The 26,624-nt window shown below is 40.6% G+C and overlaps 3 protein-coding genes across 10 annotated transcripts in view; 2 read left to right on the top strand and 1 right to left on the bottom strand.

Moving 5' to 3' along the window:
• Nucleotides 1-14,369, bottom strand: part of tbc1d32 (TBC1 domain family, member 32) — an 86,798-nt gene extending 72,429 nt beyond the window's left edge. For 4 of the 7 annotated variants that reach the window (XM_039598895.1, XM_039598899.1, XM_039598900.1 and 1 more), the window contains exons 1-16: nt 14,298-14,369; nt 13,521-13,686; nt 13,214-13,378; nt 10,116-10,293; nt 9,780-9,851; nt 9,248-9,373; nt 8,889-8,967; nt 8,392-8,495; nt 8,239-8,300; nt 7,850-7,994; nt 7,624-7,683; nt 6,217-6,310; nt 4,859-4,996; nt 3,287-3,376; nt 1,345-1,493; nt 670-797 (exon numbers count right to left, since the gene is read on the bottom strand). In XM_039598895.1, coding sequence (XP_039454829.1) covers nt 670-797; nt 1,345-1,493; nt 3,287-3,376; nt 4,859-4,996; nt 6,217-6,310; nt 7,624-7,683; nt 7,850-7,994; nt 8,239-8,300; nt 8,392-8,495; nt 8,889-8,967; nt 9,248-9,373; nt 9,780-9,851; nt 10,116-10,293; nt 13,214-13,378; nt 13,521-13,675 — 1,745 coding nt within the window. In that variant the 5' untranslated portion in view covers nt 13,676-13,686; nt 14,298-14,369. Of the gene's footprint in view, nt 1-669; nt 798-1,344; nt 1,494-3,286; nt 3,377-4,858; nt 4,997-6,216; nt 6,311-7,623; nt 7,684-7,849; nt 7,995-8,238; nt 8,301-8,391; nt 8,496-8,888; nt 8,968-9,247; nt 9,374-9,779; nt 9,852-10,115; nt 10,294-13,213; nt 13,379-13,520; nt 13,687-13,869; nt 13,945-14,297 lie in introns of those variants that run through there. The other 3 variants (XM_039598896.1, XM_039598897.1, XM_039598898.1) reach the window with 3 other exon arrangements.
• On the top strand, nt 14,343-18,954 carry hsdl1 (hydroxysteroid dehydrogenase like 1). 2 transcript variants are annotated; one of them, XM_031750526.2, is made up of 5 exons: nt 14,343-14,438; nt 15,822-16,267; nt 16,769-16,852; nt 17,023-17,178; nt 17,359-18,954. In XM_031750526.2, the coding sequence occupies exons 1-5, from the start codon at nt 14,363-14,365 to the stop codon at nt 17,428-17,430; spliced, it is 834 nt and encodes a 277-aa protein (XP_031606386.1). In that variant the 5' UTR covers nt 14,343-14,362; the 3' UTR covers nt 17,431-18,954. The 2 variants fall into 2 exon arrangements, with proteins under 2 accessions (XP_031606386.1, XP_031606385.1); XM_031750525.2 differs by lacking the exon at nt 14,343-14,438 and adding an exon at nt 14,613-15,087.
• A 975-nt stretch (nt 18,955-19,929) lies between these two features.
• On the top strand, nt 19,930-23,965 carry LOC116328678 (gap junction Cx32.7 protein-like). The gene is made up of 4 exons (XM_031750516.2): nt 19,930-20,082; nt 20,851-21,003; nt 21,122-21,307; nt 22,905-23,965. Exons 2-4 carry the CDS (start codon nt 20,875-20,877, stop codon nt 23,508-23,510), a joined length of 921 nt encoding a protein of 306 aa, XP_031606376.1. The 5' UTR covers nt 19,930-20,082; nt 20,851-20,874; the 3' UTR covers nt 23,511-23,965.
• The last annotated feature ends 2,659 nt before the right edge of the window (nt 23,966-26,624 follow it).

Genomic DNA, 26,624 nt, shown 5'->3' with positions numbered 1-26,624 from the left:
AAAGAAAAAGATGTTTATTATAGATCGACAGCATGAGGTTTTTAGATTGTAAGTATAGCAATCTCAATTTGGGGCTTTAAATGCCTACACTGGAGGTCTTTAATAAGACCTGAAACTAGCAACTGATAAAACAGATAAAATCACAAGCAAGGTGTTTACTGAGGCCATGGAACAACTGAGCAGTGTACACATCTGACTTCTTCTTGAAACTGGCACCTCAGCACTGGGTTTACTTTTCAGAACCAAGGCTACATCTACATCAATTCCTTGAGCAACAAAAATTCTTTGGGGTCTCCGAAGCACTTTCATACACTCACATTTTTAATGAGCCAGCATACATACAGAAGTGAAGCCATAGGTGGTTGGTAAATACATTCTTGGTCATTCACAACAATAGAATGTGTTTCTGGACAGACTGAAGGAAACTACAGGACTGGCTGACTAGTCATTGTCAGGCAACAGAATATAATGTAATATATTATAACCCCAGCTGCTCACAAACCAGCAGCACCCTCATGTTCCAACCTGCTCTCGGTGCAGAATAAGCAGGATTTGCTATGCAAATTTAACTCTGTATTAAAATCTTCCAGCTAAGTTAGGAAAATGTAATTTATTCATTACTATCAAGAAAGACAAAACGACGCTGCGAATTTAATCACAACATCTCACCTCTCACTGTGGGCTGCGGCGAGATTCTTCTCAAATAAGAAGAGCGCTAATCCTCTGTCTGTGTTTGCAATACGAGCCAGAATATCTGCAATGAGACTCAGGGTTGCTGCAGGAGACTTTAACTCAGCCTGCAAAGCACAGAAAATAAACACACAAAATTACCAACTGCTTCAGGAAAATTGGCGCCTGAACAGATACTCAACATTGAAATCACACTTTTATCTTTCACAATGATGGAACTGAAGAAAAAACTACTACATTTCATAACCAAAGCCTCTGTAATTCCATTTTCTGGAAGGCTGAATGATGACAAGTCCTTACGCAGAGGACAGCTATGTTACTCTTAAGATGAGGAGTCTACATTTGAAAACTGTATGTTTTGATGAATTTTAAAAATTATTGCACTAAAAAGGTAAAAGGAAAGTAGTTTACATGCTTATTTAGTATGAGTAGAAAGTCATGGTTGGACATTTTACACTGGAAACTGTATGAATCAAAAACTTTTTTTGTAATCTGCAAATGATGTGTGTGTGTGTGTGTGTGTGTGTGTGGGTGTGTGTGTGTGTGTGTGTGTGTGTGTGTGTGTGTGTGTGTGTGTGTGTGTGTGTGTGTGTGTGTGTGTGTGTGTGTGTGTGTGTGTGGGTGTGTGTGGGTGCGTGTAGTTGTGCTTGTGACCTTCTGTCCATTGAGCAGTGCAATAACAGGAGCTAGTAGCTTCTCTATAACTGGAGTCTGATAGAGACACTCTGCAGCCCATTCTGTCTGTTCACATAGCATCCAAAGCACCTCCATCACAAGAGTGCTGGGCGACAGGACGTCTGAACCTACCAAAAGTAAATGAATTAATATGCATTTAATGACATTAATTAGCTGAATTAAATGCATATGAAATGATCTAATTACATTAATACCCACTAGGATTATATCTGCCCACTAGGTTTACACTTTTAGATCACCTAAATATACAATCAATGACCACTTTGTGGTGCTTTCACGTCAGTAAGAGGATTCAAGCCAATACTAGCAAGTTGTACCTAATAAAGTGGCCAATGAACTTGTATTTCCACTATTTTGAGATATATATATATATCCACCGACTTTTTCTCATATTACAGCCTTATTCCACAATGGCTTAAATTCTTTTTTCACCTCAAACAGACACAGTTTCAGCATTCCTCTATGGAGAGAGAAGAACCTTATAAAAGAACAACTATTTCTACAGCAGTCCACCAATCAGGTCTATATAGTAGCCAGACAGAAGCCAGTCAGTAAAAGACACATGACACCCAACCTGGAGTTTGCCAAAAGGCACCTGGAGGACTCTCAGACCTGGAGAAACTAAATTATCTGGTCTGATGAAACAAAAATTGAATTCTTTGGCCTGAATGCTAAGCGCCATGTCTAGAGGAAACCAGGTGCCACTCATCACCTGGCCAATAACATCCCTACACTGAAGCATGGTGGTGGGAATGGTTTTTGTCAGCACGAATTGGGAAAGATGAATGAAGAAAAGTTCAGACATACTTAATTATAACATGTTCCAGAAGGCTCTGAACAGACTGGGTCGAAGGTTAATTTTCCAGCAGAACAACAAGATAACAAAGGAGCGGTTTCTGGACCCCTGTGTGAATGTCCTTGAGTGAACTACTGTGAAATGGGTGTGTACTAATGCAACCAACCAGATGGAGCTTGAGAGGTTGTGGTAAGAAGAATGGTAGCAACTGCGAAAAAATAGGTGTGCCAAGCTTGTAGCTTGTTTTGTTTTTAATAAACAAAAGAATTCTAAGCAAACTTTTTCACTTAGTCATTAAGGAGTACTGTGTGTAGGATTTTGAGGTGAAAAATTAATTGAATCCATTTCGGACTAAGGCTCTAACATGACAAACTGTGGAACAAGGAAAGCGCTGTAAATACTTTTGAGAAGTGCTTTATTTCTGATATATGCCAATACATACGCCCAATGATACAGAGAACACAGATCTCCACTGATGTCTATGAGGATCATAAATGCATATCTGGGACCAATCTTTATAAGAATTTTGTTGCTTTTAATACTACATGCACATAACTCTAAGAGCATTAAAAGCCACGTATAACTAGAGTTCAATGTTGTGTAACAAGAGAAAATTACAAAAGTGAAGATTTACAAGTCATGTTTGTGTTATAGCTGGAAACTTAGCCTAATGGGGCTTTAAATTCAATCTGTGCTGTATCATATTGCTGCTCAAAATACAATCTCAAGAATGCTTCATGTGATCTTCATCAGACAGCAGGTAAAATATTAATATAAATATCTGACTTAGTCAGCATGACTCTCTGTCCCAGCCAAAGGAGATTACCCTCTGACAAAGTCAAGGTGGGGAACGATATTGATCACTGGAGCAACATTTCTCTAACGTAATTCATGAGAATGAATGGGGCAATAAAGTCTTCAAGGAGACAAATTAAGTACTACATGACTCAGTACAAGGTTAAGAGATAAAAGATATGGCCCGAGGAGTTCTTTTTCCTTCTCATACAGAGGGTCACTAACCTACCTCAGCAGCTGATTTGAACAGAGACCAGTAAGGAAGCTGAAATTCTACTATATACCTGCGTGTGCATATACATGCCCTACCTGTGTGTGAGCAATCCCTGTCCAGAGGTCTAGGGTGTTTAAACATTATGTTAAGCAGGATGACGATGAGGTCTGTCAGGGTAACAGGATCTGAAATAGACATAAAAAAATAAATCAATCAGTTGATAGTCACCATGTCTAGACAGCAACTAAAAATAGTAGGTGGGTAAGGAAATAGTCCATAGCAAAAGTTAAGGTAACCTTAGGGACAAGGATCACCCCCTTGTGTGTAGTTCACTTAACATATTATGTGCACAGTGGGTTTTAGTATCCACAGTCTTTTAAAAGTGTCTTAATATGACATTTCATTACAACCCTAAATATCACCAACAGTTCCTGGTTGCAGGTACTACAATAAAGAGCTTCTGCTTTTCTAAAATTTTAAATAAATGAAAATATTTGGGAGTAGGACTTTGTTCTGAATAAAAAAAAGAAAACTAAAGAAAACTAAGAAACAGATATTCAGATCTCTCCTTTTCTCACTGTGCATCTGTTTCATGCCATTAACCTCAAATGAATTATCTCCCAGTATCATTCTATAGGTGCAGATGGTCTACAGTTCAAACACTGTGCCCTTTCTTTCTATGTTCATCTCTTCTCTCTACATCTTTGTCTCCCCCTGTAACCTGTGAGAAAACCTGAAGAACTCTTACAGCTAAAAGGGATTCTCTTTTTTCCCCCACGGTCACCGAGTTCCTCCTCATAGGGAATCAACTGATTGCTTGGTTTCTCATTAGAGTGTTGTATAGTCGTAGAATGAGTACATAAAGCACCATGGTATAACTATATATACACATTATATTAAATAAAACTATAACTATAACAAGAAAATGTTAAACTGAAAACACTAGACACTGAATACACTGCTAAAAATCTGAAGGCAGAACAGACTGCGACTGTGTGGCAGGATAGTGAACTAAAGTTATACTGAACTGAATGAACTCCAGACTTTAACAGCTACATGTGTGAACACCTGGTGTCAGTGGTCCTCTCACAAAAATAAAAAAATAAAAAATACAGGTAGAATACTGCAGTAAGATTTTAAAATGTCATATTACATGCTTTTAAAAAACTGCAGTGAAAGCTTTAGGAGGTGATAAACTATGACACACAAACAGATGGGGTATCCATGTCAACACTTTAAGGTGTGGTCATTATCCATGAGTTGCTGGTCAACAGGTTTCCACCCTAGTTGTGTAACCTATGTTGGATAAAATTACAAAACAGGAGTGATTTGACTGTACATGACATTCCTGAAAGGAGTTATTAATAAGTAAATCAATTACAGTTCAGTGGAGGAAAGTCAGATGATGAGTCTGCTTTAATCATCTGACTCAGTGAAATGTAACTATTATGCAACTTTATTAGTAATTACAGGAGGGCTAAAATCGGTTCCTAGGAATGGAGGGAGGGTTAGTACATGCTGATCAGACACAATTCTGCACTATAACGATTACATTTACTATAGGAGATATGACGATGTGTACATGGCGATAAACTCTCAAGATCAGTGTCAAGATGATATGACAGACTACATGTTGAGTTGTGTAACATAATCCTACATCATCAAACCTTTGTATTTTCTTATTTTGATGGGAAAGAGCTTTCTTCCATTGGTGTAGATGACGAGCTTCCCTAGGACACACAGAGAGTGAACAAAGCAGCAATACTCGAGCTCTTTTCCAGAATAAACACTCCTCTGTACCAAACCTGAAACATTAAGAGAAAAATCAAAGTGCTACATTATTACAATATATTACTGATATTGTAACAGATGATTTAAGGAACTAAACTGAGAAAAAGAGAAGAAAACAATGTGGAAAAAAAATGTGGCAGCATTGAGATGGACACAGTTTTCACACTTTTCATATCAAAGGCTGCAGAAATACAATGAGACTGACAGGTGAAAAAATGTGTCAGGCTTGCAGTGTCTCTAGAGAGCAGAAAGCCAAAAGAGGCACAGCTCAGAAAAAACTATGTCTTTTATGAGGACTATATCAGTGGCGAGGGAACTGCATATCGCCACTTATCCAAGACAAGGTCACAATGTTCCGTCTCAAGGAGCCAGCTGGCTTACAGGAGATAACAGGCTCCACTTGCATTCCCTTATGCCCCATCTGCACCTGTATTCATTCTGGTTTATTCCATTTTAGCACGTAGCTTTGCAAATGGATATGCATGTCCATGTTACTCTATAATTACCATGTTATGTTTTTAATTGGATCAAATACTTGACGCAAACAGATAATTTTATTTAAAAAATTTAAAAGGAATTCATAAAAAAATGTTTCCTAAAATTTGAGGGGAAAAAAAAAAAAAAAACACTTAATGGTGAGGCAAAGGGCTATCGATAATCTCCAGTATCACCTCTTGTTTGTACACATTGTTGAGAACGTCAAAACTGGACTACGTCATGTAATATGTAATGTATTCCTTAAGTGTTGCTATGCCGATTTGTCAGTGTCTGCCCTTTCTGCTCTACCTTCAGTTCCATTCATCTATTTTTGTCATCATTTTCATTCTCCTATCAGTCACTCATTTGCTCTTTTTTTCTCTCAGCTTTTTCTGTTTTCCCTGTATTGTTATAACTTGTCCTTTCCACTGTTTTTCCTCTGTCCACCTATGTTTTAATGTCTGTGCATAAAAGAAGCTGAATAAATGATGGCAAAGTCTAGGTACGAACACCCAAAGGCTTCAAATGAAGCATTACTTTCTCATTAGACTTTCACAGTAGTTCACTCTGAGAGTTTTATTTTTTGGTTTGTTTCACAAGACACATTAAATCAGCATTACTGCAAATGTGCTGATGCTTAGCACAAAGGGAGAGGCCCAGAGTGAAGTCTGGTATTTGAATATGCCTGAGAGAGTACACAAACCTGATGAAGAAATAATGAGTTTATGGAGTTTTTTTTTTTTTTTTTTTAACTTGCCAATGCTCCGCTGCTCCCCTGACTCAGTTGTCTCATTTGTGAAACGTTCACAGGACTCATTGTACTTGATGCACTGCTGAAGAGCTGCTACAGCCTGTAAAAGAAAAGATATAATGCATGTTGCTTCGGATGCTAAGCATGTTAAATTAGCTGAATAAAATGACAACGACCAAAGTGCAGAGCCAAATTTGTAGACTGCTGTTATAAACAGGCCAAAAACTGAACAATTACTTAAAAATTCAGTCAGAATCTCAGTGCAACCTCCTCTTATCCAATCAAGAGATTTAAGACTTGAAGCCATGCTTTTAATCTAAATCCGAGCACAGTGGGGAATTTTAATGCTCTGCAATGCAAGAGCAGTTTAGGCTTACAGTGTTTCAGAGAGATATTGGCAGTTTCTTTAGAGAAAGTTTCAGCGGCGATTCCACAGTACCTCTTCTAAAGTCACAGTAACAGTTAAAAGGGAGGTTTGAGCTCAAAAGAAAAAAAAAAATCAATTCTTGAATGTCAAAGTGCCACCACTCCTGTTCTGTGCCCTTTTGTCTAAAAGACCAGTACACTGAACTGTTTGGCTGTGATTTACACCTGCACCCCACAAAATGACACAAACAGAACCATTTTCACAGGAGGCGTCAGGAGCAGTTAGATACAGTCAGTCTTTTGGACAATCTCTTTAGCTTTTCAACAAGTTTACATCTTAGTAAAGGTAGAATTTAGGAGAAGGTTCTCAATAAGGCCCAAAAACCAAATCAGAAAATGCTGACTATAGCATTTCAATATGGAAACACGTCACCGTTGGGCAGGTAAATGGATTTGTTTGGGGAAAACTAAGATTGTCGTCAGTTCACCAGTTTCCTCTGGTTCAATCACAGCTTTGCTTTCTCATGGGCACAATGTCTGTTTAAAATGCAAGTTTTAATGCCTTTTGGATGACCCTACAACCAGGCCAATATAAAGTTTGCCTGACACTATCAGCCACTATCTCACAGATATACTCGTTTCAGGATTTTTGTTGTCAAATATGAACCAACAGAAAAAAAACAACTTATTTTATTCAACCACAAAGTAAAGAATATATGAGGGTCCGTTAGAAATGTTGTAAAGACATATTTTGTCCAGCAGAGCACTCAGCATCATTTGCAGCACATGTCGTAGCATCACAGCTGAGCAGATGGTAATTAGCTCTGGCTATATGCATATATATGGAGAGAGAGAGAGAGTGAGGGATCATATCTTGATATTGACTTTTTTTTAATCCCTAATAATATCTATCTGTACTGTCCTAAAATATCCAGTATTGGATAGGCTGAGGTTAATCCTTTTGATGTTCATTTGCTCCCCTCTTGTCTCAGGCCTTTCAGAAGTACAAAGCAGTGAAAGATCCTTATTATTGAGTAAACCACTCACCACAGACTTGTATTTTCTCTCCAGGAGTCTGAGAATCACAGCCCTGCTGTAGTAGCCATGCTGAGAGGGAGGCAGAGGCCAGGAGAAAACCAGAAAAAAACATATGTTACAGAGTGCAATATAAACAAGAGAGGATGGAGATCAAAACATTAAAATGCAACACATGAACACAGCGGTTCATACAAAAATTCAGTCTGTGTAAATCTGAAACTGTGGGCATACACACCATCCACTTTTTAAACCAAGTGGCTTTTACATCCAGTAAAGCCAGTAAGTGAACTGGTTCCAGGACTCTCTCAGTTCCTGGTGAGCCATGTTCGTGATGGAAGGACAGCAGCGAAAAGGTGCTTTCTATAACTTCTTCCATGTATCTATAAGCAAGGTAGAGAAACAAAAACACAAAATGAGTTCACAGTCTGTTGCATCATTCTATAAATACGTATATTATGTGATATGTATATGTGGACAAATTTCATACCCTCTTAAAATGAATCATTAAAAAAAATGTACTTTTTATTAAGTGTTCTTTTTTTATACATCAGATTTGAAAAGTAGCATCTGGATAGTCCGTGATGGTTGGACACACAATCAAGAAACGAGAAAAAAATAACTCACTTCTCTGGATGACGTATCCAGAAGTTAGTCACCTCCTTTTGAAAATCATTCATGAGTCGAATCTGTAGCAAAACACACAGAGAGAAAAACAGTGTGTGCACTTTATTTTTACGATGATACAGCTAAGAAGCTGCTGTAGAAAAGTAGCTGTACCTGCTTGAGGAGACGACTGATCTCAGGCCTGTTAATGTCAATGGTAGCTGGGCCACTTGGAAAGCTCAGCTTATGGGACAGAAAACTTGACGCCACAGATTTAGCTGCACATCAAAAGGCAAATTCTTATTACAAGCCACACAAGATAATATGGATCTTGGATATACAACAGTGAGCTACAACCACTCAAAGATACAGTAAATAACATGGATCACATTAGTACAGTTGCATTTTCTGCTGGGAAATTTCCTGAAAGTTACCTCGGCCCATACAATCCACAAACCAAACACCTCCTTTCATCTAAAACCAAAACTACTTCCCATGTGTCACTGAATAACAGGCTGCTTTTCATTTGCTCTTTAAATAAACAAGTGACCCATAAAAGATTTACTTTTTTTTTTTTTAATTTTACTTTTTAAAAACATCTTTGTTTAATTCAAACACAACAGTCCAGCAGGGTACATTAGACCCAGAATGGTCCATTGAGAGTTACCTACCCAGGCTTGTGTAAATTTCTCGTGTCACGTTCAGAGGAGAGGATGAGAGGCTTTTAGCAAAGAATCGCAGCGCATTATCCTGACAGAGGTGAGATGACACGCGTGAACATACATTCACAGCCATTTATATAATCAATCAATGATACCAACGTTTTAAATGATAAGAAAATTCAGTTAGAAGAAATGAAAGAAGATTAAGGATCCGTGGAATGAGGAACAAGTTTTTTGCTATGTTCAATTTTAAAGCATGAAATCGTTAATAACGACAACATGATTATTATTGATTTATTTATTAATGAATAAACGATTAATGCCACTTATTTTACTACAGTGTGCAGATGAGGCCGCTCAGGACTCACGCTGAGGTCGGGATCCGGCTCGCTCAGAGCTACGCAGAGGTTCCGACGCAGGCTGCTCCAGCTCTCACAGCTCAGCACATCAGATGTAGGAGCACGGCAGAGGACCTTCAGAGCCTCCCAACGCACCTACACACAGACTCACATCAAGCACTTGAACTATACTGCCAATTGTGCTGAGGAGTGGTTCATAACCTTTTAGCTGGTTAACCCTTTACACAAACCAGTGTCTACTTGCAACCCTACTGTGCCAACAAACAGCGACCATTTCACTCAAACTGATTCATTAGGGCAAAATAAAACAACACCATCTCCAGTTTTTCCAACATGGATAAACGTGAACATAATTTAAAGCTAAAAGATTAAGACAAAAAAAAAACCTTGATTAGAAATATACGGAAAGATAAAAGGGACATTTTTCTGGCTCTTGCCTGCAACTCTTTGAAGAGACCTGATCATCTAACTGGGAAAGATTGTGCTACAGAATCCCCCAGTGACCTCAAAGAAACCAGAAAGATATGTCTAAGTTGTTTACCTCTTTGGGCTTGTTGGAGTCAAGCTTTTCAGCCAAAACTTGCAGCTGCTCTTGTCTAAAGAATCCATAACTCTGTAAATGAAAAAAAAGACAGGAAATGGAAAAAACCATCATTATCCACCACAAAGCAAAACACAACAAAACAAAAATATCTCTCAAAACAGCTTCACTCTATGTCTAAAGATTAATTTTCACCTCCATTCCATGTATCATGGAAAGAAAGAAACTTGCGCAATTAATGTCATCCAGAAATTGGGGCCAGAATACAATATAAAGGCAATAAATTAATAAAACAAGAGTTTATTGGCATCAGATTGTAACCACTGTTTATCTAACCTGACTGAAGGACGAGCCACTGTCAGAGCAGTTGTCAGTGAACTGGATGTTGGACTGCCTATGCTGCTTCTCGTGGTGCATCTCCTCCTTTCTCAGCTGGTCATCCTCAAACTTGTTTTTTAAAGACTCCACAACTGTTATCATGGTGTTTTTTAAGGTGTGTATCATCTGCTGGTACCTGTCACAAAGAGAGAAAGTGAATGAGCTAAACCAGGTCAACCCATATGATTGCATGAGTCACAGCAAGCCTAACCATTGCTTTATATGAAACTCAAGTGAAAGGTAATTACTGCATCAATTTATAGCTGAAAGCAGGGAAATTCAACGCTGAGATTTGGATGGTGCAGTTATCCAATATGGGAAAAAAAAAGAAAGAAATATACTGTAAATACAAATGAGATTTATCCACTATTTAAAATAACCGCCAAACAACTGACAACTTAACTTTAATACCACAAGTACATCTGATGGCCTTGGATAGTTTCTTATTAAAGGACATGAATCCAGGGTTTTGGCTAAGAATGGGATTTTGGGAGATGGCTACACATGACAGTAAGATTAATAAGTCCTCTTAATACTGAAATTAAATACAACTAACTAAATCCAACTGCTACTTAAAGTCCCCATGAGAGTTCGGTACACTCAGGCTCTAAACAGTAAACCCAAGATGCCATTGACAGGTTCAAAACAGTGTAAAATATAGAGGCTGTGGATGAGAAAGGAGCTAAGAGCAGAAAGTCAAGTATTTGCTTGTTCAACAGTTATTTGACAAATTACTATTAAGGACACATGCAGAAGTTCTGAAGTCCCATTTTCTACTTTCAGTTCTTAACATTTATCTTTTGAATCTCACTAAAACCTCTTTTGAAGTGCCAAAATATCCCCTGTGTACAAAAACACCGGTGGCAGCTTTATATGAAAATGTAGGACACAGATTTGTACTAGAGCCTCTTCTTGTTTGTGGTGATGGACAGGTTTACAGATGAGGTTGGGCAGGAGTCTCTGTGGACTATGTTGCTCGCAGACAACAGTGTGATCTGTATTGAGAGTAGGGAGCAGGTAGAGGAGAGCCTAGAGAAGCAGAGATGCGCAGTAGAAAGAAGAGGAATGAAAGTCAGCGGTATCAAGACAGAAAAAAAATGTGTGAACGAGTGAGGCAAATGGAAAGGTGAATGGTGATGCAAGGAGTAGAGGTACTAGAGGTAGGGTTATGATCCAAATCAATGGGGAGTGCACACGAGAGGGTAAGGACAGAGTGTGCAGTTAAGGTGGAGTAGGTGGAGAAGAGAATTAAGGTAGCAGCCTTAATAAAAGGTAGGTTTAGAGTATGAGATGGCAGTAAGATCACATGTTGCTCGGTTTAGAAAGGGTAGCTAAGAGAAAAGACAGGAGGTGGAGCTAGCGGTGACAGAGTGAAGGTCATGGACAGGACAGCTGAGGCTGGACAGCTGAGATGGAGCTGAGCACATGTGTGTGTGGTAGTTGTGGCTCACGAGGTAAAGTGAGTCACATGCAAATCTGGAGGCTGCTAGCTTGATTGCCTGGCTATATGCTTCCATCAGAGTGTGTGTGCAAATGTTCACAAAGATTTGTGAGTGTGTGTGTGATTATGATTAAAAAGTGCTCAGTTAAAGCAGAAAAGAGTGAAAGGGATCATCTCCTGGGTTTGCCCCTCTGGAGGCATTGGTGCCTGGACCTGAGAGTATATAGTGTGTATGGGGAGTGTGTGTACTGCATTCATTTCTGCATGTCTCCATGTTAGTATTTTTGTATGTGTGCATGAGGGTGGGACTGCATGCTGGTGTCTGTGTGTGCCTGTTTGTTTATGTGTCAGGTCAGGTGTGGGGGCCTATTTCGCCCTGCCACATTCCCTGCTAGTGGCTGGTGCCCGCACCCGCCGATGCATTGGTGATTCTTGGGTGTCCGGGGCTGGGTGGCTTCTGCACTGTGGCTGCTGCGTGACACACCTCCAGGGCTATTCTCTGAGCGGGAGCCGTGGTTGTCCCCACGGTGCTCCTCCTGGGGCTCTCGTGCTCTCGGGGGCCTCTGGATGTCTGGGGCACAGGCCTCCTCCATGCCTGCTTCATGTCTTGGGGGGCAGGGCTGTGGTGCCCCACACACACACACATTAGACATGTCCATAAAGAAACCTTTTGAACACAAGCGTGCTCACGCACACAGGTGTACAAACGGATACTCACAGACACACTATCGTAGTTGGCTGCTGCCTCTAAAAATATCTTGTATTATTAGTACTGTGTGCTGTTCAGTAAAATGTATTATTCATTATTTACTGTTATTTATGAATATGTTAGTTGTTGCTGTGGTTTCTCTGCTGTGTTATTTTTTCCTTCACCAGGTCTTGAAGCAGATTCTCAGTGTTTTTCTCTCTCTATCCCTCTTCTTCTCCTCAATTTTTCTCTCCCTCTCCTTAACTTTCTCCTCAACTTCTTTCAGCTTTTCCTTTTCCGTCCCCCGGTCTTCTTCGTTATGATTGTAATAAATCAAAATAAAATATCCTAATAAAATCTTAATAAAATATGACTATCAAGCGTACCATTATAGCAAATGCTGTAATGATTCAGTTGGGAAAGTAAATCTGTTGGGCATTTTTTGACCTTCGGGCAACAATTCTGATTGCTAAACTGCCAAACAGGACACAGGGGCAAAAATGAATTTAAAAAAAAAATATACAGCAGAAAAACAGTATAGAAGTACCAGACCATTTACCCAGTGGGATAGAGAATATATTGGGAAAATGATGTTGAAGATGGAGAAGACAGTCAATGCAATTCTATTTTAAGAGGAATTTCATGGCAGTAAGAGAGTATATATAGATGGCTGGTATCGGGGAAGTGATACGATGAGATGGAGGCAGATTTTCTGTGGTGACCCTAAAAGGTGCAGCCAAAAGAAAAAACAAAGTTTTGCATTTGAAATTCTAACTTAATCTTTTTACTGGGAAGGTTGAGTTCTGGAGTTTTCCAGCATATCTGAAAGTAAGTATGGAGGATCAACGAAGTAGGTTTGAAACTCAATAAACATGATGAAAACTGGCCATTAGACAAAAGATGCTAAAGCTATTCAGAGACACTCACTCAGCTGAGTCTCTGGTCCTTTGTGTCACTGCATGAATCAGAGTGTCATGTCCCGAGCCAACTGCATGTTGTCCATCTTCTCTGGTCAAGTTGTTTGTTTCCTCTTCAACCACAGATCCTAAAGCGTTCTCCACATATTGACGGAGGTACTTCACAAACTCATAACTGAAAGAAGAGAAGTAACTAAGTCAAACCTATACTGTAAATATATACTAAAAACAACACATACCTATAGAAACAGAACAAAGCCTATTTTATTAGATCCCATCATTAAATTTAACACTATGGTGTTTGATGACGGACTCACTTGTGAAAGTTCTTGTCAGTCTCCTCTAGGTGAAGGAGGATCTCTTCAGCACATTCAGGTGAAGGAGCACTAGAGATCTTGTCACTGATGCTTCTCAGAAACTGCTTAACCAAGGACTGCAACTCCACCTCATCCTCAGCAAACAACTGAGACATCTCTGCTACTGCTGTGTCAAAAACAAAAGGTTTTTATTCAGAGGGATTTCTAAGAGACTAAAAGAGGGATTTTTCTTTCCATTCACTAAAGCATAAAATACACATTTGCTCATCCAATGGCGAAAAATAACAGGAAACTATATAAACTAATACTCAGTAAGGTAACAGATTAAGTTACTTAACAACAGACGAACCAGAACGTCTTCATGTGTATATTTCTACCTCCAGCACGTTACTAAAACGTACATCCTTTATCATTATTCCCTTTTCGGTTTCATTTAGTGAAGAGGCAATCATTTTATCACCAACAGGTGTGAAAATTGGCTACCCTTCTGGAAAAACAGGCGATCCCAGCAATGATGACAGTGTACACCACGTAAATGTGTGATTAAATGTAAAATAATGGTACGATCAGTTTGATTTTGTCCTGCAATCCAAAGGTTTAATTCAGGTGCTAACAACAACGAATATGTCCCTTCTCTTGTTAGCTTGATGCTGCCATCATTGAAACACTGCTAGCTGAAAAACAAAAGTACCAAAATTAAACTAAAACGGAAGCTGGACTAAAAAGCAACGAAGGCAAACGAAAACCATCGCGCACAGAGCTTTTTAAATCAGTCACCTTGTCCTTGTGCATATAAAAGAGCTTCATCGAGCTAGCGCTTTGCCATCCACAACTGTGTCTCTATGGAAACGTCCAGTGTTAACTGTGGTGCATTGTGGGAGACCCCCATATGGTATCTCCACGAAAATCGGAATTTGGGTTCGTAATGAAAATCTCGATATTTAGGGTGTCTTGGGGTTAATTTTAGAGTTCATACTTGCTTTTATTGTTTGTCATGTGATAATTAAAGAATATTTCAACCTTATTGAATATTTTTTAAAAGCATTCAACATGAGGTGAAAGTATTTAGACGGATTTTTTGTTACGGATTTGAATGCAGCACTGCTGTTCTACACTGTCACGTGACCCAATGTTTTGCTGCTTTCACCGGGTGTCGCAGAGGAGACGTACCTGCTTCTTAAACGTGAATTCTTACAGCTTTTATTAGTAATTTTACTATGTAGGGTTAGCTGTAGCTTCCATTTACACGTCTGAAGTATTCGTTAACCTAATCACGTACAGGTCCCAGCGTCATACCACAGAATAAGCTTTAGTTAGCAAATTATCTCAGCAACACCAGCGTGGGCTATGGCGGCGGTTGACAGCTTTCAGTTTTTGTACAGAGAAATTTCTAGTTCGTGCAACTCTTACTTTGAGACCCTGGCGCTGGTCGGTGCTCTGTACACGGCCAGCAGGGCAGTGATCCTGTTGAGCGACTGCTGCACGTTGGTTAGGGTGCATTTTCTGCCCAGATTGATCCCAAGTAAGAAGCTGACCCAGAGATATGGTGACTGGGCTGTCGTTTATGGTAAGAATGGGCCGTAGCAGAGTTAATTTCAGTTATATCATAATTGAATTAAACTCTATTTCATTAACAATAGACAAAGTCAACGTGAGTATATACAAAATGCAGTTTTTAAGTCATGGTTGCATGTATGAATGGGAGACAAGCTATCCAAACCTACCTTGCGTTTTGTGAAAAAGAAAATTGGCCCTTAAACCCAATAACTGGTTGTGCCACCCTTGACAGCAAGAAGTGCCATCTACCAGTGATAACTGGCAATGAGTCTTTCACATCACTTTGGAGGAATTTTGGGTCACTCTTCGTTGCAGAATTGTATTAATTCAGCCACAATGGAGAGTTTTCCAGCATGAGTGGCCTGTTTAAGGTCACGCCAAAGCATTTAAATCTGATTTGAGTACGGACTTTGACTAGGCTGCTTGAGCTCCAGGGTACAGACTGATGACCAGGTATTTTTCTTCAAGATTTTCTGGTAGAGAACATAATACAGTAAGCAGAATGTCCTAAATCATCTTTTAAAGACTGCATTTCAAATTTACTTTGGTTAGCTTTCTCTAATATTAAATTTTTTTTGCTGATGATGATGATGAAACTTTTAAATGTGACAACATATGCAAAAAGCTTAGTAATCAGGAAGGGGACAAATCCTTTTTTACAGCACTGTAACTGGTTCTATGTCTATAATGTTGCTGCAAACTTTTTTGTTCTCTCTGGCATGACTTTGTCATCTCTCCTGTCAGGTGCATCGGAGCCTGTAGCCAAAGCATACACAGAGGAGCTGGCCAGGCATGCCATCAGCATCATCTTTGTCACTCGGGACCCCTCCTCTGTTAGAGACATGGCTGCATACCTCTCCCAAAATTATGGAGTGGAAACTGTTGTGGTCTCAGCTGACTTCTCCCTGGACCAAGTGACCTGCAAGCCCATCAAAGAAGCATTGAGGGGTAAAGATATTGGCTTCCTGGTAAACTGTGTTGATGAATCTTTGGCTTCACCCCAGAGCCTGATCGAAGTGCCCGAACAGCACCTCTTGGATTTGGTGAATAGGAACATTGCAGTCACTACTCTGATGACCCGATTGGTTCTGCCGGGGATGGTGGATCGCAGCAGAGGTGCCGTGGTCAATATATCATCGGGTGCCTGCTGCAGACCTCTACTTGGAAGAGTGACGCTCACCGCCTCCACTGTGAGACAAATAACTGTTACAGTCTGCAAGCATGGAGACGTGCCAGTAAAACACATCTATAGCCTGTATAGATCCTTTGTAATATGATGAAGAGCACATTGATGTCTCTGATCAATTTGAAAAAGATCTGTTATTACTACTATCCCCTTAAAGTATTAGTTCTCAATTTGTGGGAAGTAGACCCACTGCTGGAGGATGTGGATGACCTGCAGAAAAATATGATTTATGTAAAATAAGTTTTAGTCTCCTGTTTTCTCTGAAATTCAGCTTTGATCCTCAATTGTTTGTTAATGATTGATTAAAAATGTAACTTTTTTTAGTATGTAAAGTAGTGTCAGCCAGAAAAAGGTTTGAGAATCAGCAGAGTGAGCCACTCTTAAAGTAAATTTTGTAGGTTTTTGTGCTCTCATCTCCATTTCTTCTTCTGTGTGCTGACTATAGTCCCAGTCACAACAACATTATTTCTTCCTGACAACAGCAACCTTTCCTCTGACATTTCAGGGATACCTGGATCATTTGTCAAGAGCTCTTCACCTTGAGTACAGCGGCAAAGGCATATTTATTCAGAGTCTGATCCCTTTCCAGGTAAATATCTTAAGAGTAGCTGTTCTGTAAGACCTGAAATCAAAAAGTCTTTTGATAGTTGCTAATGTATGACTTGTCATGTTTGCACATCATGTATGAAATTGGCTATCAAACTAGGGAGATCGGTGAAATCAAGCTGCTTAACTTCATCTGTCTCCATGTCCATTTAGATAGCCTCAAGTGAGCAGCAGCCATCATCATCATCTTCATCACCATCACGAAGAGAAGGCTGGTTTGTACCAAAGCCAGAAGTTTATGCTCGCCATGCCATCTCCACTCTGGGAGTCTCAAACAGGACCACAGGATATTGGCCTCATACCCTGCAGGTCAGTTGAAATGAAGTTATGTCGTTAGTTTTTATTTTGACAGCATCACAGAAAATGTAAAAAATGTGAAGTATATTACTCTGAGTGAAATGATCTCTGATACTTTTCCAGCTTTTGTGAAACCAGAATTGAAAACATTGAATACTTTTTCCCTATCCGCTTCTCTTTTTGTCTTTGCAGTACGGATTGATGAGATGCATTCCAGAGTGGATCTGGGTTCTCGGATCACGAGTGCTCGTCAGCTCAAGCTAAGAGCTTAATCTGACGCACTGGGTCTTGTTACACAAATCTTGTTGCATTCCAGCTTCTTCTGCTATTAAATCTGTTGAACTCTGATGCTCTGCTGAGGCTGACACTACCGTTTTCTTTCTATTGATTGGGTATTAGTTAATAAAGAACCTGCAGTGGAATTCATCTAAAATGATGAGTAAAAGTACAAACATTTTTCCAACATTGCTCCTGCATTACTAGATTAAGGTCTGATGAATCTTTGACATCTTGCGTTTACTTTGAAGCCAGACAACCTTAATTATTACCATACCTGAGTTTGGATTAGATTTACAAGCTTACCAATTATTATTGGAGCCTAACAATAAGACTTTGTTTGGTCTTGTGCACAGACACCATTTTATACGAGTCTCCGTACAGATGCCATTCAGTTTGCAGTGAAACTCCTTTTACCTCCTTTGTATCTTCAAAAAGACTTCAGTGGAAGAGAAAGTGCAGACAATATCAACAGCCTCACCTTAAATGTTAGACAAATAAGAGCAATATAAAACAAACACAGCCGGAGTGAAATGAGTATAAACAAATTCACTAAATATACAAGTCTAAATTTAAGAAATTAGGCTTGATTTAGATTTAAGATTATGTTTAAGAAAGTATTTTGACTTGCACTGTGATAAGTTTTGCTTTTATCTGCTAATAATCTACATCCCATGTGACTTCAGTCGAACTTTTTGGGGACCATAAAATGAAGCTGACGCTGGTTTTTTGTGTCCTTTCAGGTTATATTGCTCTGACCACGCCCATCTGACACATACACAGAGCCAAAAACAAAATAACAGACTAATAATTCGTGATAGCCTTTTCATCAGCGTGTTTGTATAAAAAAGCTGCATGGGAACCTGATCCAGATGCTACAAACATGTTTATTGAAAGTAAAAAAAATTATTATATTTGATCTTATTCTTGCACTGAGATTGTGCTCTTGGCTTCTTTGATTTGCTGGTCTAATCAAACAAAGAGTTCAAATGTCAAGCTTTCTACAATACGGTGTGGTGTTTATCTGTTGCAAAAAATATATATATATAAGTGTTTACATACAGATATGTGTGTGAAGGGTGAATGAAGTGTGATATTCAAGCATCTCCAATTTAAAGGTTTACTGAAGTTTATGGTATTTAATTTTATTAAGAAACAATATTTAAGACATTTGATATGAGAGCATTTTGCTTAAAGTGGACCTGTTATGCTAATGTCCATCTCGTTACTGATTCAACCACTTTTAACTCCTCCTTTCAAGCCAACTAATTGGCTGTCCCTCACAAACACAAGATTTGAACAGCAGGTGGGTTAGAATGAATACCCTTCACTATTACAGCACATATATGAGAAAAAGAATGTGGAAAAGTATAATAGGTCTGCTTTAGTTCATCATTTGTGTGATATTTGAACACATTGAGATTAATTATGTTAATTGATTGCTGGAATGTGAAACACGTGTGTTTTTGTACCACATAATCAGACCAATAAAACTCCTCCATTCCAACATTACTTGTGAGGTTGTTTTCATATGTGTACTGTAACTTTATATCTTTCATGTTGAACCATATTTTTATAAAACCGAGGCCTCTGTCTTACTTGTGCATGTTTGTCTTATCTGATACAATGACTGATCAATAAGGTGAAGGCTAGGCTTTGTTTTTCTCTTTAAAGTTTAAGTACGGAGTAAATTATTTACAGAACAGAGACCATGCAGGCTTCCAGAGTTCAGTCTGTGACCCCCACAGATGACCCGGGTCAGAGGAAACCTTAGAGGAAACTAGTAAACCTCATGAACCCGCGGTGTGGTAGTTTGTAGTAAACAGACATGGTGCTGTGCAAACCCTTCTTTGATAGGATTTAAACATGACGGCAGAGTCTGAATACTGCGCTAGTGAAAAGACGAACATTTGCTTGAGCAAAAATACTATAAGCAACAGCAAAAAACTCGTCCAGCTAAGTCTAGGTAAAAGGTCATTCGTTCAGAGAGGTTATCGAGTTTTTTTTCCAAGATTCCTCGTGTGCAATATTTCACAGTTAGGGAAATAATTTGAAAAAGACCACATGGATTATGGACATTAGTGACATATTGACAGGAACGCTAACACAAATGGCTACATTTAGATACTGCTGATTTTGAGAAAATGTTTCACTTGTGTAAGAAAAAGCGTAGGAAGCTCCGAAAGATTCATTTAAGGGACTTTTACATATGATTCAATTCTTAATTTTGGTTTTCAGCTAACAGCATTATTCACACCATTTTCCTGAAGTGCCAGTCATGCTTACAAGCCTCTGCATGAGTTCATCTTCTGAATCTTCCTTTATTTCCCAACATTAAAAAGAATTAGAAAACGTACAGCAGAGGATCACGTTCTCTTTTCACTGTCCAACAAAGCTGAAATGCAACAAAAATGAAATTATAGAAATAAACCAACGACTGGTTACACTTCAGCATATTGTCTGAATTGTTGTTAAGAAAAGGGGTTGCTGTTGTGGTTAGGATGGTGTCCTTCCAGATAAGTCGCTGAATGAACAATAAAACAAGGACAGCTTCTTCTTCACTTTCTCTTCTCCTCATCTTCTTGAGGTACTGCTCTCTTCAGCCAGCTTTTCTCCTCAATTTTTCAGTCTGTTCAGCTGGTAAGTTGATTTTTATATACAGATGTAGTCTATCTCTTGATTTCACCATTCTAGAAAGAAAGAAAATCAGTGATAATGAGGCACATGTTGTAGAAAAATAATAGTTTATGGACTAAAGTTGGAGTATGTTATGACTTGGGTTTTATTTGAACCATTATGCAAGGATAACTGTGTTTCATCATTGAATTTCATGTAATGGTTATTGTTATGGGACACTGAATGTAAGTAAGCATGCAAATGTGGATCAGAGCTGGCAAAGGCAAAACTTCAAGCCAGCTGCAAAAAATCATGTATTTAGAGTCATTTAAAATCCAAATATAATGCAGTGTGGGCTAGAAAAGCCACAGAAGCATCACCAAATATTGCGTGAAACAGCATCAGCTTTAAAATTATCGTCTAAAATGAACTCTGCAAAAACTTTCTTTATGAACAGTTTAAGCTCAGTTTCTGGAATTCTTTGAATTATGCTTGGCGGTGGTTGGCGGTAACCAAGGCTAAGGTTTCAGTGTCCAGCAGATAAGTATGTTTTGGAGACTTGAAATCAGCAGCTGTGGCCTCTATCTGCACAGTCACAAGGCTGCAAGAAGTGATAAAAAGTTGGCCTTGTGAGTGAGGCTGTCTGTTGTGACCTTAACAACTGCAAGTCAGGTTACAAAATACTCTCTATAATAATATATACACATCTGAGATCACCCACGTATCCCTTCAGAAATGACTGCCTTAGACTGCTGTGTCTATCTGCCTGCGTGTTTATTCCTTCTGTAACAGAAAGCAGGACACCTGGTGATTGAAATGGGTGAATGGGATCTGCTGGGCCACTTGCTGGATAAAGTGCAGAGCCACTCCACCGTGATCGGCAAAGTGTGGCTCACGGTGCTCTTTATTTTCCGCATCATGGTCCTGCAAACTGGTGCTGAGAAGGTTTGGTGCTATTTTTATAGGATATATCTGAGTGAAAACCAGGATTATAGTTTTATTTAGTTTTATGGTGTGTGTTTTTTTAAAATTCCATTTTTACTTTTCCTCTGATCTCATTCAGGTTTGGGGAGACGAACAGTCTGACTTTGTGTGCAACACTCAGCAACCCGGCTGTGAGAACGTCTGCTATGACCTGGCCTTCCCCATCTCTCATGTGCGCTTTTGGATTCTTCAGATTATTGCAATAGCGACTCCACAGCTGTTATATCTCGGTCACGTCCTTCATGTGATCCACGTTGAAAAGAAGGTGTGTCGCTGGAGTACGTGCAGTAAAATTGTATCACTGGTTCACTGGAACAGAAGATCCTTTTGGCACTCTTTATGGGAAGTTAATTTGTGCCATCGAGTAGCATTAATGTTTATCACTTAAAGAGGAAGCTTAAGAGTGCGTCATTATTTTTCACCCCAGACATTACAGCTTTTATTCTTTCCACTTTATGAGTATGTCTGTTTATGTGTGCTTTAACATGGCAACATTATTTGGAATAAAGCCCTGGGACATCAACACATTTTGACTACAGGAGCTGCTCCATGCCATGAAGCTCCTGGCACACAGTTTTTGCAATATTAATGCCAGAGGTTTGAAGCTCTGCAGTTATCGAGTAAGTGAGAGTGTTGGTGACTTATTGCTGAAAGTGTTTCCACTTTGCAAGAATACAGAAAGGGAAGACGTTTCACAAACTGGCTTGTTGCAACAGTAGTATACTGTTACAGTTACACTTGAGTTCAGTGATCTCTTTAGAATGACAAAGGTTTGTAAAGGCAGACTACATGGCTGGGTGGTTGAATTTATACACCTGTGGCAATTGGACTGAAAATTCAAAGATTCAAAGAGGTGTGGCCCAGTGCTTTTGTCCATATAGTATATTTCCGGTTTCATTAAAGTAAACAACTTGCTAATAAAGACCAGGACACTTACACAGGCTAATCAAGTCAAACATCAACCGAACTTACATTAACATTTGCTGGTAATGTGCAGCTAATACACTCAAATCTCCAAAGCTCTTGTTTTGGCTGAAAGAAGGAACCTGCAAAGGGCTTATATTACAGGCCCTGCTGGAAATTATCCAGTGTAAATACAACATTTGATTTCATGTTTTCTTCACCTTGGTGGCCAAACATTCATAGGACTGGATGGCAGTTTTAGAGTCTATCCCAGCTACCTTAGGACAAGAGGTGGGGTGCATGGTGGTGCAGTGGTTAGCACTGTTGCCTCATAACAAAACAGTCCTGAATTCAGTTCCACCTTCAGCCCAGGCCTGTTCTGTGTGAGTTTACATGTTACATGTACTCCGGTTTCCTCCCACAGTCCAAAGACGTGGGGTTAGGTTAATTGGTGATTCTAAATTGCCCATAGGTGTGAATGGTTTTTTGTCTCTATGTGTTAGCCCTGTGACAGACTAGCGACCTGTCCAGGTTGTACCCCGTCTTTTGCCCTAAGACCACCCCCCCCCCCGTGATCCTGAATTGGATAAGCAGAAGACAATGGATGGATGGTCAAACCACTTCTTGATGGCTTAAGAAGTAGTTTTCTTAACAAGACAAATCTCTAGTGCTAGTTTAAAGAAACAAAAAAGCTTCTCAGTGCTTCTCCAACTTGCTCACATTATTAGCTGTTCCACCATATGCTAACATTGCTGTGATATTTTATATTGTGCTCATACATTTTGCCAAAATGTTAATGAAAACACAGATTGGAACAGTGTGGCAGTTTGGAGTAACTGTTCAGCCATATTTTGGCAGAGCTTTTTGGAACTGTGTGAGTTTGTTCACACTGCCAGAAGTAAGGTTTTTCAGTTTCCTGGAAAATGTCTAACTCTGTGTTCTTGCTTTTCTAATCCAAGATGAAGGAAAGGATGAAGAAGCAGGAAGAGCTGGATGACCAAACCAATCTGCTCCTTAAGAGGGCCTATAAAGTTCCCAAGTACACCAAAAGCAGTGGCGAGATCAGCATCCGTGGCCGCCTCCTGCGCAGTTACGTCCTCCATCTCCTGGCCAAGATTGCCCTCGAGATTCTGTTTATCGTGGGTCAGTACCTTCTCTATGGTTTCTCCCTACAGACGCGCTATGTCTGCACCCGCTTCCCCTGCCCGCACAAGGTGGACTGTTTCCTGTCCAGGCCCACAGAGAAGTCGGTCATCATCTGGTTCATGCTGGTGGCGGCTTGTGTCTCCCTCGTCCTCAGCCTGGTGGAGCTGTTCTATCTGTGTGTGAAAGCTGTGAAGGAATGCATGGCAAGGAGACAGGACTACACTGTGACCCCGGTGACTCCTCCACCCTCAGAAAGGAAGGCTTTTAAAAACCGGGACGAGATGATTCAGAATTATGTCAACCTGGAGCTGGAGCTGCAAGGACGAAAGTTAGGGGTGAACGGCATCACAGGTGGAGTCAGTGAGGCTCCTAGAAATGGATCACCTGAGAACAACAACATGGGGGAGATCCACATCTGACGTATACGCCCAGCAATAGGTTGTATATGCCAGCGCATACAAACACTGTGGTTCCTGGCAGTATTTGTATGCCCTGGAGGCTTTGGAGACGTGTGTTTGTGTGGGAGGGAAATGGCCAGCTTCTGCAAACAAGACTCAGTCACATGCAGAGGGTTGCAGAAAATGAAGTTTTTTTCAGAATAGTCAACTGGAGTTTACTGTTAATAGATTACATGATTACACTGAACTGCTTTCCACTTTTTGATACCTTTAATAATGTATAATACTGATTCAATAAACCTTCAATAAATACTCAGATGTGACTGAAATGTAACTGTCCTGTTCTTATGCTATGAACCACCCTGTATGTAAAAGTAATGGAACATACATAATAAATGTTCAAATAATTTTTATATGTGCAACGCCCCATACAATAATTTCCTCAATTTAAAATGAACAAAACGTCCATTCATCAATCCATTTCTGTTTTTTTAGCTAATATATATATATTTTTTTTAATTAAAACTGGAGCATTAATGTGTAATTGTGCATATGGAGTAGCAGTTGTGTAATGCTTACAAAACTGATGAAATCTGGATCTGGATAATGACCTAAAATATACTAACCATGTAAAGCCGGAAAATTCTTTTTTGAAAACTTCATGTTTATTGAATCTTCTGACAAAAATATATGCAATTTATTCTTTAAAATGTAACGGGCAATTTCTTTTGTATTTGGTAGTTAGTTCAATGTTTTTATTTGCACGTCTGAACCATCAGCTCTGCAATTAGTAGGCAATTTGCTTTACTGCCTGAGACACAGCAGCCACATTTGTTGTTAATAGTATCAGAAAAATGTACAATTATATGAGACAGAAAAAAGATTAGAGCTAAACTATCTCTGCCTAAACTTAACAAAACTTAATTTACTACCACTTAACTTTAGCTTAGCTTTTGACCTGCAAAAGAAAAGTGACAGGAAGACAGTTTTCTGATTCCACAGATTATGACTAATTTGCTGGTTTCGGGTTGCTGGGCGTGATGTTTTGATGATTCTGGCAGGAAACAGCTGATTATGAATGTTACTGTGAGTTACAAAACTTACCAGTGCATCTGCTTGAACCTTATCTACAGTCTCATCTGACACAATTCTGACTTAATCAACAAATGTTTTAGCAAGGTGCGCAAATTCCAATCTAGCCTCCCAACTGGGAATTATACAGTAGTTCATCATCCATGTGCATAGTTCTCATTTGTGTGTGAAACACACAAATAAATGAAATTGATAAATACATATATTTTGAACACATCCACCTTATTTTCAAATTCCAGTGCTATTTTAAAGTGACATCTCTTGATCTCTGAGTGTGCAACTGAAAGAAGACTTTCTTCTCTTTGGACACATTTTGTCACGGCGAGTGAGATGAGCCGTGTGGAGATAATGAAGTAGGATCCAAATGCAGGCACTTTGTAAAGGTGAGAAGGTGGTTTATTGAAATACACGGCACAGGGAAAACACGGCAAACGGAGACAAACTAAACTATACTGGAAACAACTAAACTACGGAGGAGGAACCAGAACACGAACATGAAAGACGGCGAGCAGAGGTGGATAACGGTAGACAGCAGGGATAACACACAGAAGGAGCAGGGTGGATACACAGACGGACCAGCAACTACAATGACTAAAGACGTAACTTAAATACACACAGAGAAACACAGGGAGATTACACACAGGTGGTGGAACACAGCTGGGAATAATCAGAATCAGAAAACAAAAAACAAGGAGCACAAGAGTCCAAAAACGCAGGAAAGCACATCAAAAACAAAACGAAACTAGAGCACAACAAGAGTCCACGAACAGTTCAGGGGGTCGACCCGGAGGTCGGCCACACAGGAGCCAAAACCGGTCAGGGGGCCGGCCATGCACACAGCAATGGCGGCGACGGGCAAACAGTTCTGGGACCGACCGTGCACACGGCAACGGCAGGCGAAACCAATCGGGAGGCCGGCCACTTGGAAGGCAGTGGCGGCCACTGAGCAGGTCCGGAGGTCGGCCGCGATGCCAGCGGTGGCGACGAACTCTGTCCGGGGGCCGTCCTCGACGGCCATGATGCCAACTTAGAGGCCTGGAAAGCGGCCGGCAGAGGCGAGGCAGGACCAGACGAGGCTGACGCAGACGAGGCAGGACCAGACTTGGACGAGGCAGGGCCAGGCGTGGACGAGGCAAAAGCTGGACCAGGCGCAGGCGGTGATGTGGATGCTGCAGGCGGTGATGTGGATGCTGCAGGTGGTGAGGCGGATGCTGCAGGCAGTGAGGCGGATGCTGCGGTGATGGTGTGGAAGTCGCAGGGAATGGTTCAGCAGGTGACGGCTGAACAGACTTCCCCGGACCGTCAGCTGACATGAGGATGTGCTGGCTGGGTCCTCCAGGACCTCTGCCAGTGTGGACACTGGTTGGGACTGAGCAGCACAGTGGCTAGACTCAGGCAGCAACAGTGGGATGCAGTCCTCAGAGGGCTGAAAGTGTTCCCCAATGCACTCAGAGGACGGAGGCGGACGGGTGAACTCACTTGAACTCTCAGGGGGTGCTGAGAGCTGAGACTGTTCTGGTGAGTTCTCCGGGGGAGCTGCTGGCGCTGGCGTCTTGGCCTCTAGGGGTCCAGAGTTGGCTGGTGAGCGACACCCAGCCTCTGGGGAGGCCCTAGAGGGAGTAACTGTCTCTGAGGTGGCCAGCTTAAGAGAACCAGCAGATGCTGTGGTGAAGTGTGTTCCCTGCTTAGAATGAGACAGTGAGGATGGTGGCTGAATGGGTGAGTGAGCAGGCAGCTGACCTACAGGCAGCGGAGCGGCTACAGACTGAACTGCGGGCAGCGGAGCGGCTACAGACTGAACTGCTGGCAGCAGGCCTGCCGACTGAACTGCTGGCAGCAGGCCTGCCAACTGAACTGCTGGCAGCAGGCAGGCCTGCCGACTGAACTGCTGGCAGCAGGCAGGCCTGCCGACTGAACTGCTGGCAGCAGGCAGGCCTGCCGACTGAACTGCTGGCAGCAGGCAGGCCTGCCGACTGAACTGCTGGCAGCAGGCAGGCCTGCCGACTGAACTGCTGGCAGCAGGCAGGCCTGCCGACTGAACTG

This window comes from Oreochromis aureus, linkage group 15, assembly GCF_013358895.1.
Source record: "Oreochromis aureus strain Israel breed Guangdong linkage group 15, ZZ_aureus, whole genome shotgun sequence".
Classification (NCBI taxonomy): Eukaryota; Metazoa; Chordata; class Actinopteri; order Cichliformes; family Cichlidae; genus Oreochromis; species Oreochromis aureus.
Note: the sequence above shows the minus strand (reverse complement) of the source record. Positions and strands in the feature narration are given on the sequence as shown.

Coding starts and splice junctions, on each gene's coding strand:
- hsdl1 (XM_031750525.2), top strand. CDS start 14,868: ATGGCGGCGGTTGACAGCTTTCAGTTTTTGTACAGAGAAATTTCTAGT. Junction 15,088..15,821: donor TGACTGGGCTGTCGTTTATG/GTAAGAATGGGC, acceptor CTCTCCTGTCAG/GTGCATCGGAGCCTGTAGCC. Junction 16,268..16,768: donor TGACGCTCACCGCCTCCACT/GTGAGACAAATA, acceptor CTGACATTTCAG/GGATACCTGGATCATTTGTC.
- LOC116328678 (XM_031750516.2), top strand. CDS start 20,875: ATGGGTGAATGGGATCTGCTGGGCCACTTGCTGGATAAAGTGCAGAGC. Junction 21,004..21,121: donor TGCAAACTGGTGCTGAGAAG/GTTTGGTGCTAT, acceptor GATCTCATTCAG/GTTTGGGGAGACGAACAGTC. Junction 21,308..22,904: donor TGATCCACGTTGAAAAGAAG/GTGTGTCGCTGG, acceptor TTCTAATCCAAG/ATGAAGGAAAGGATGAAGAA.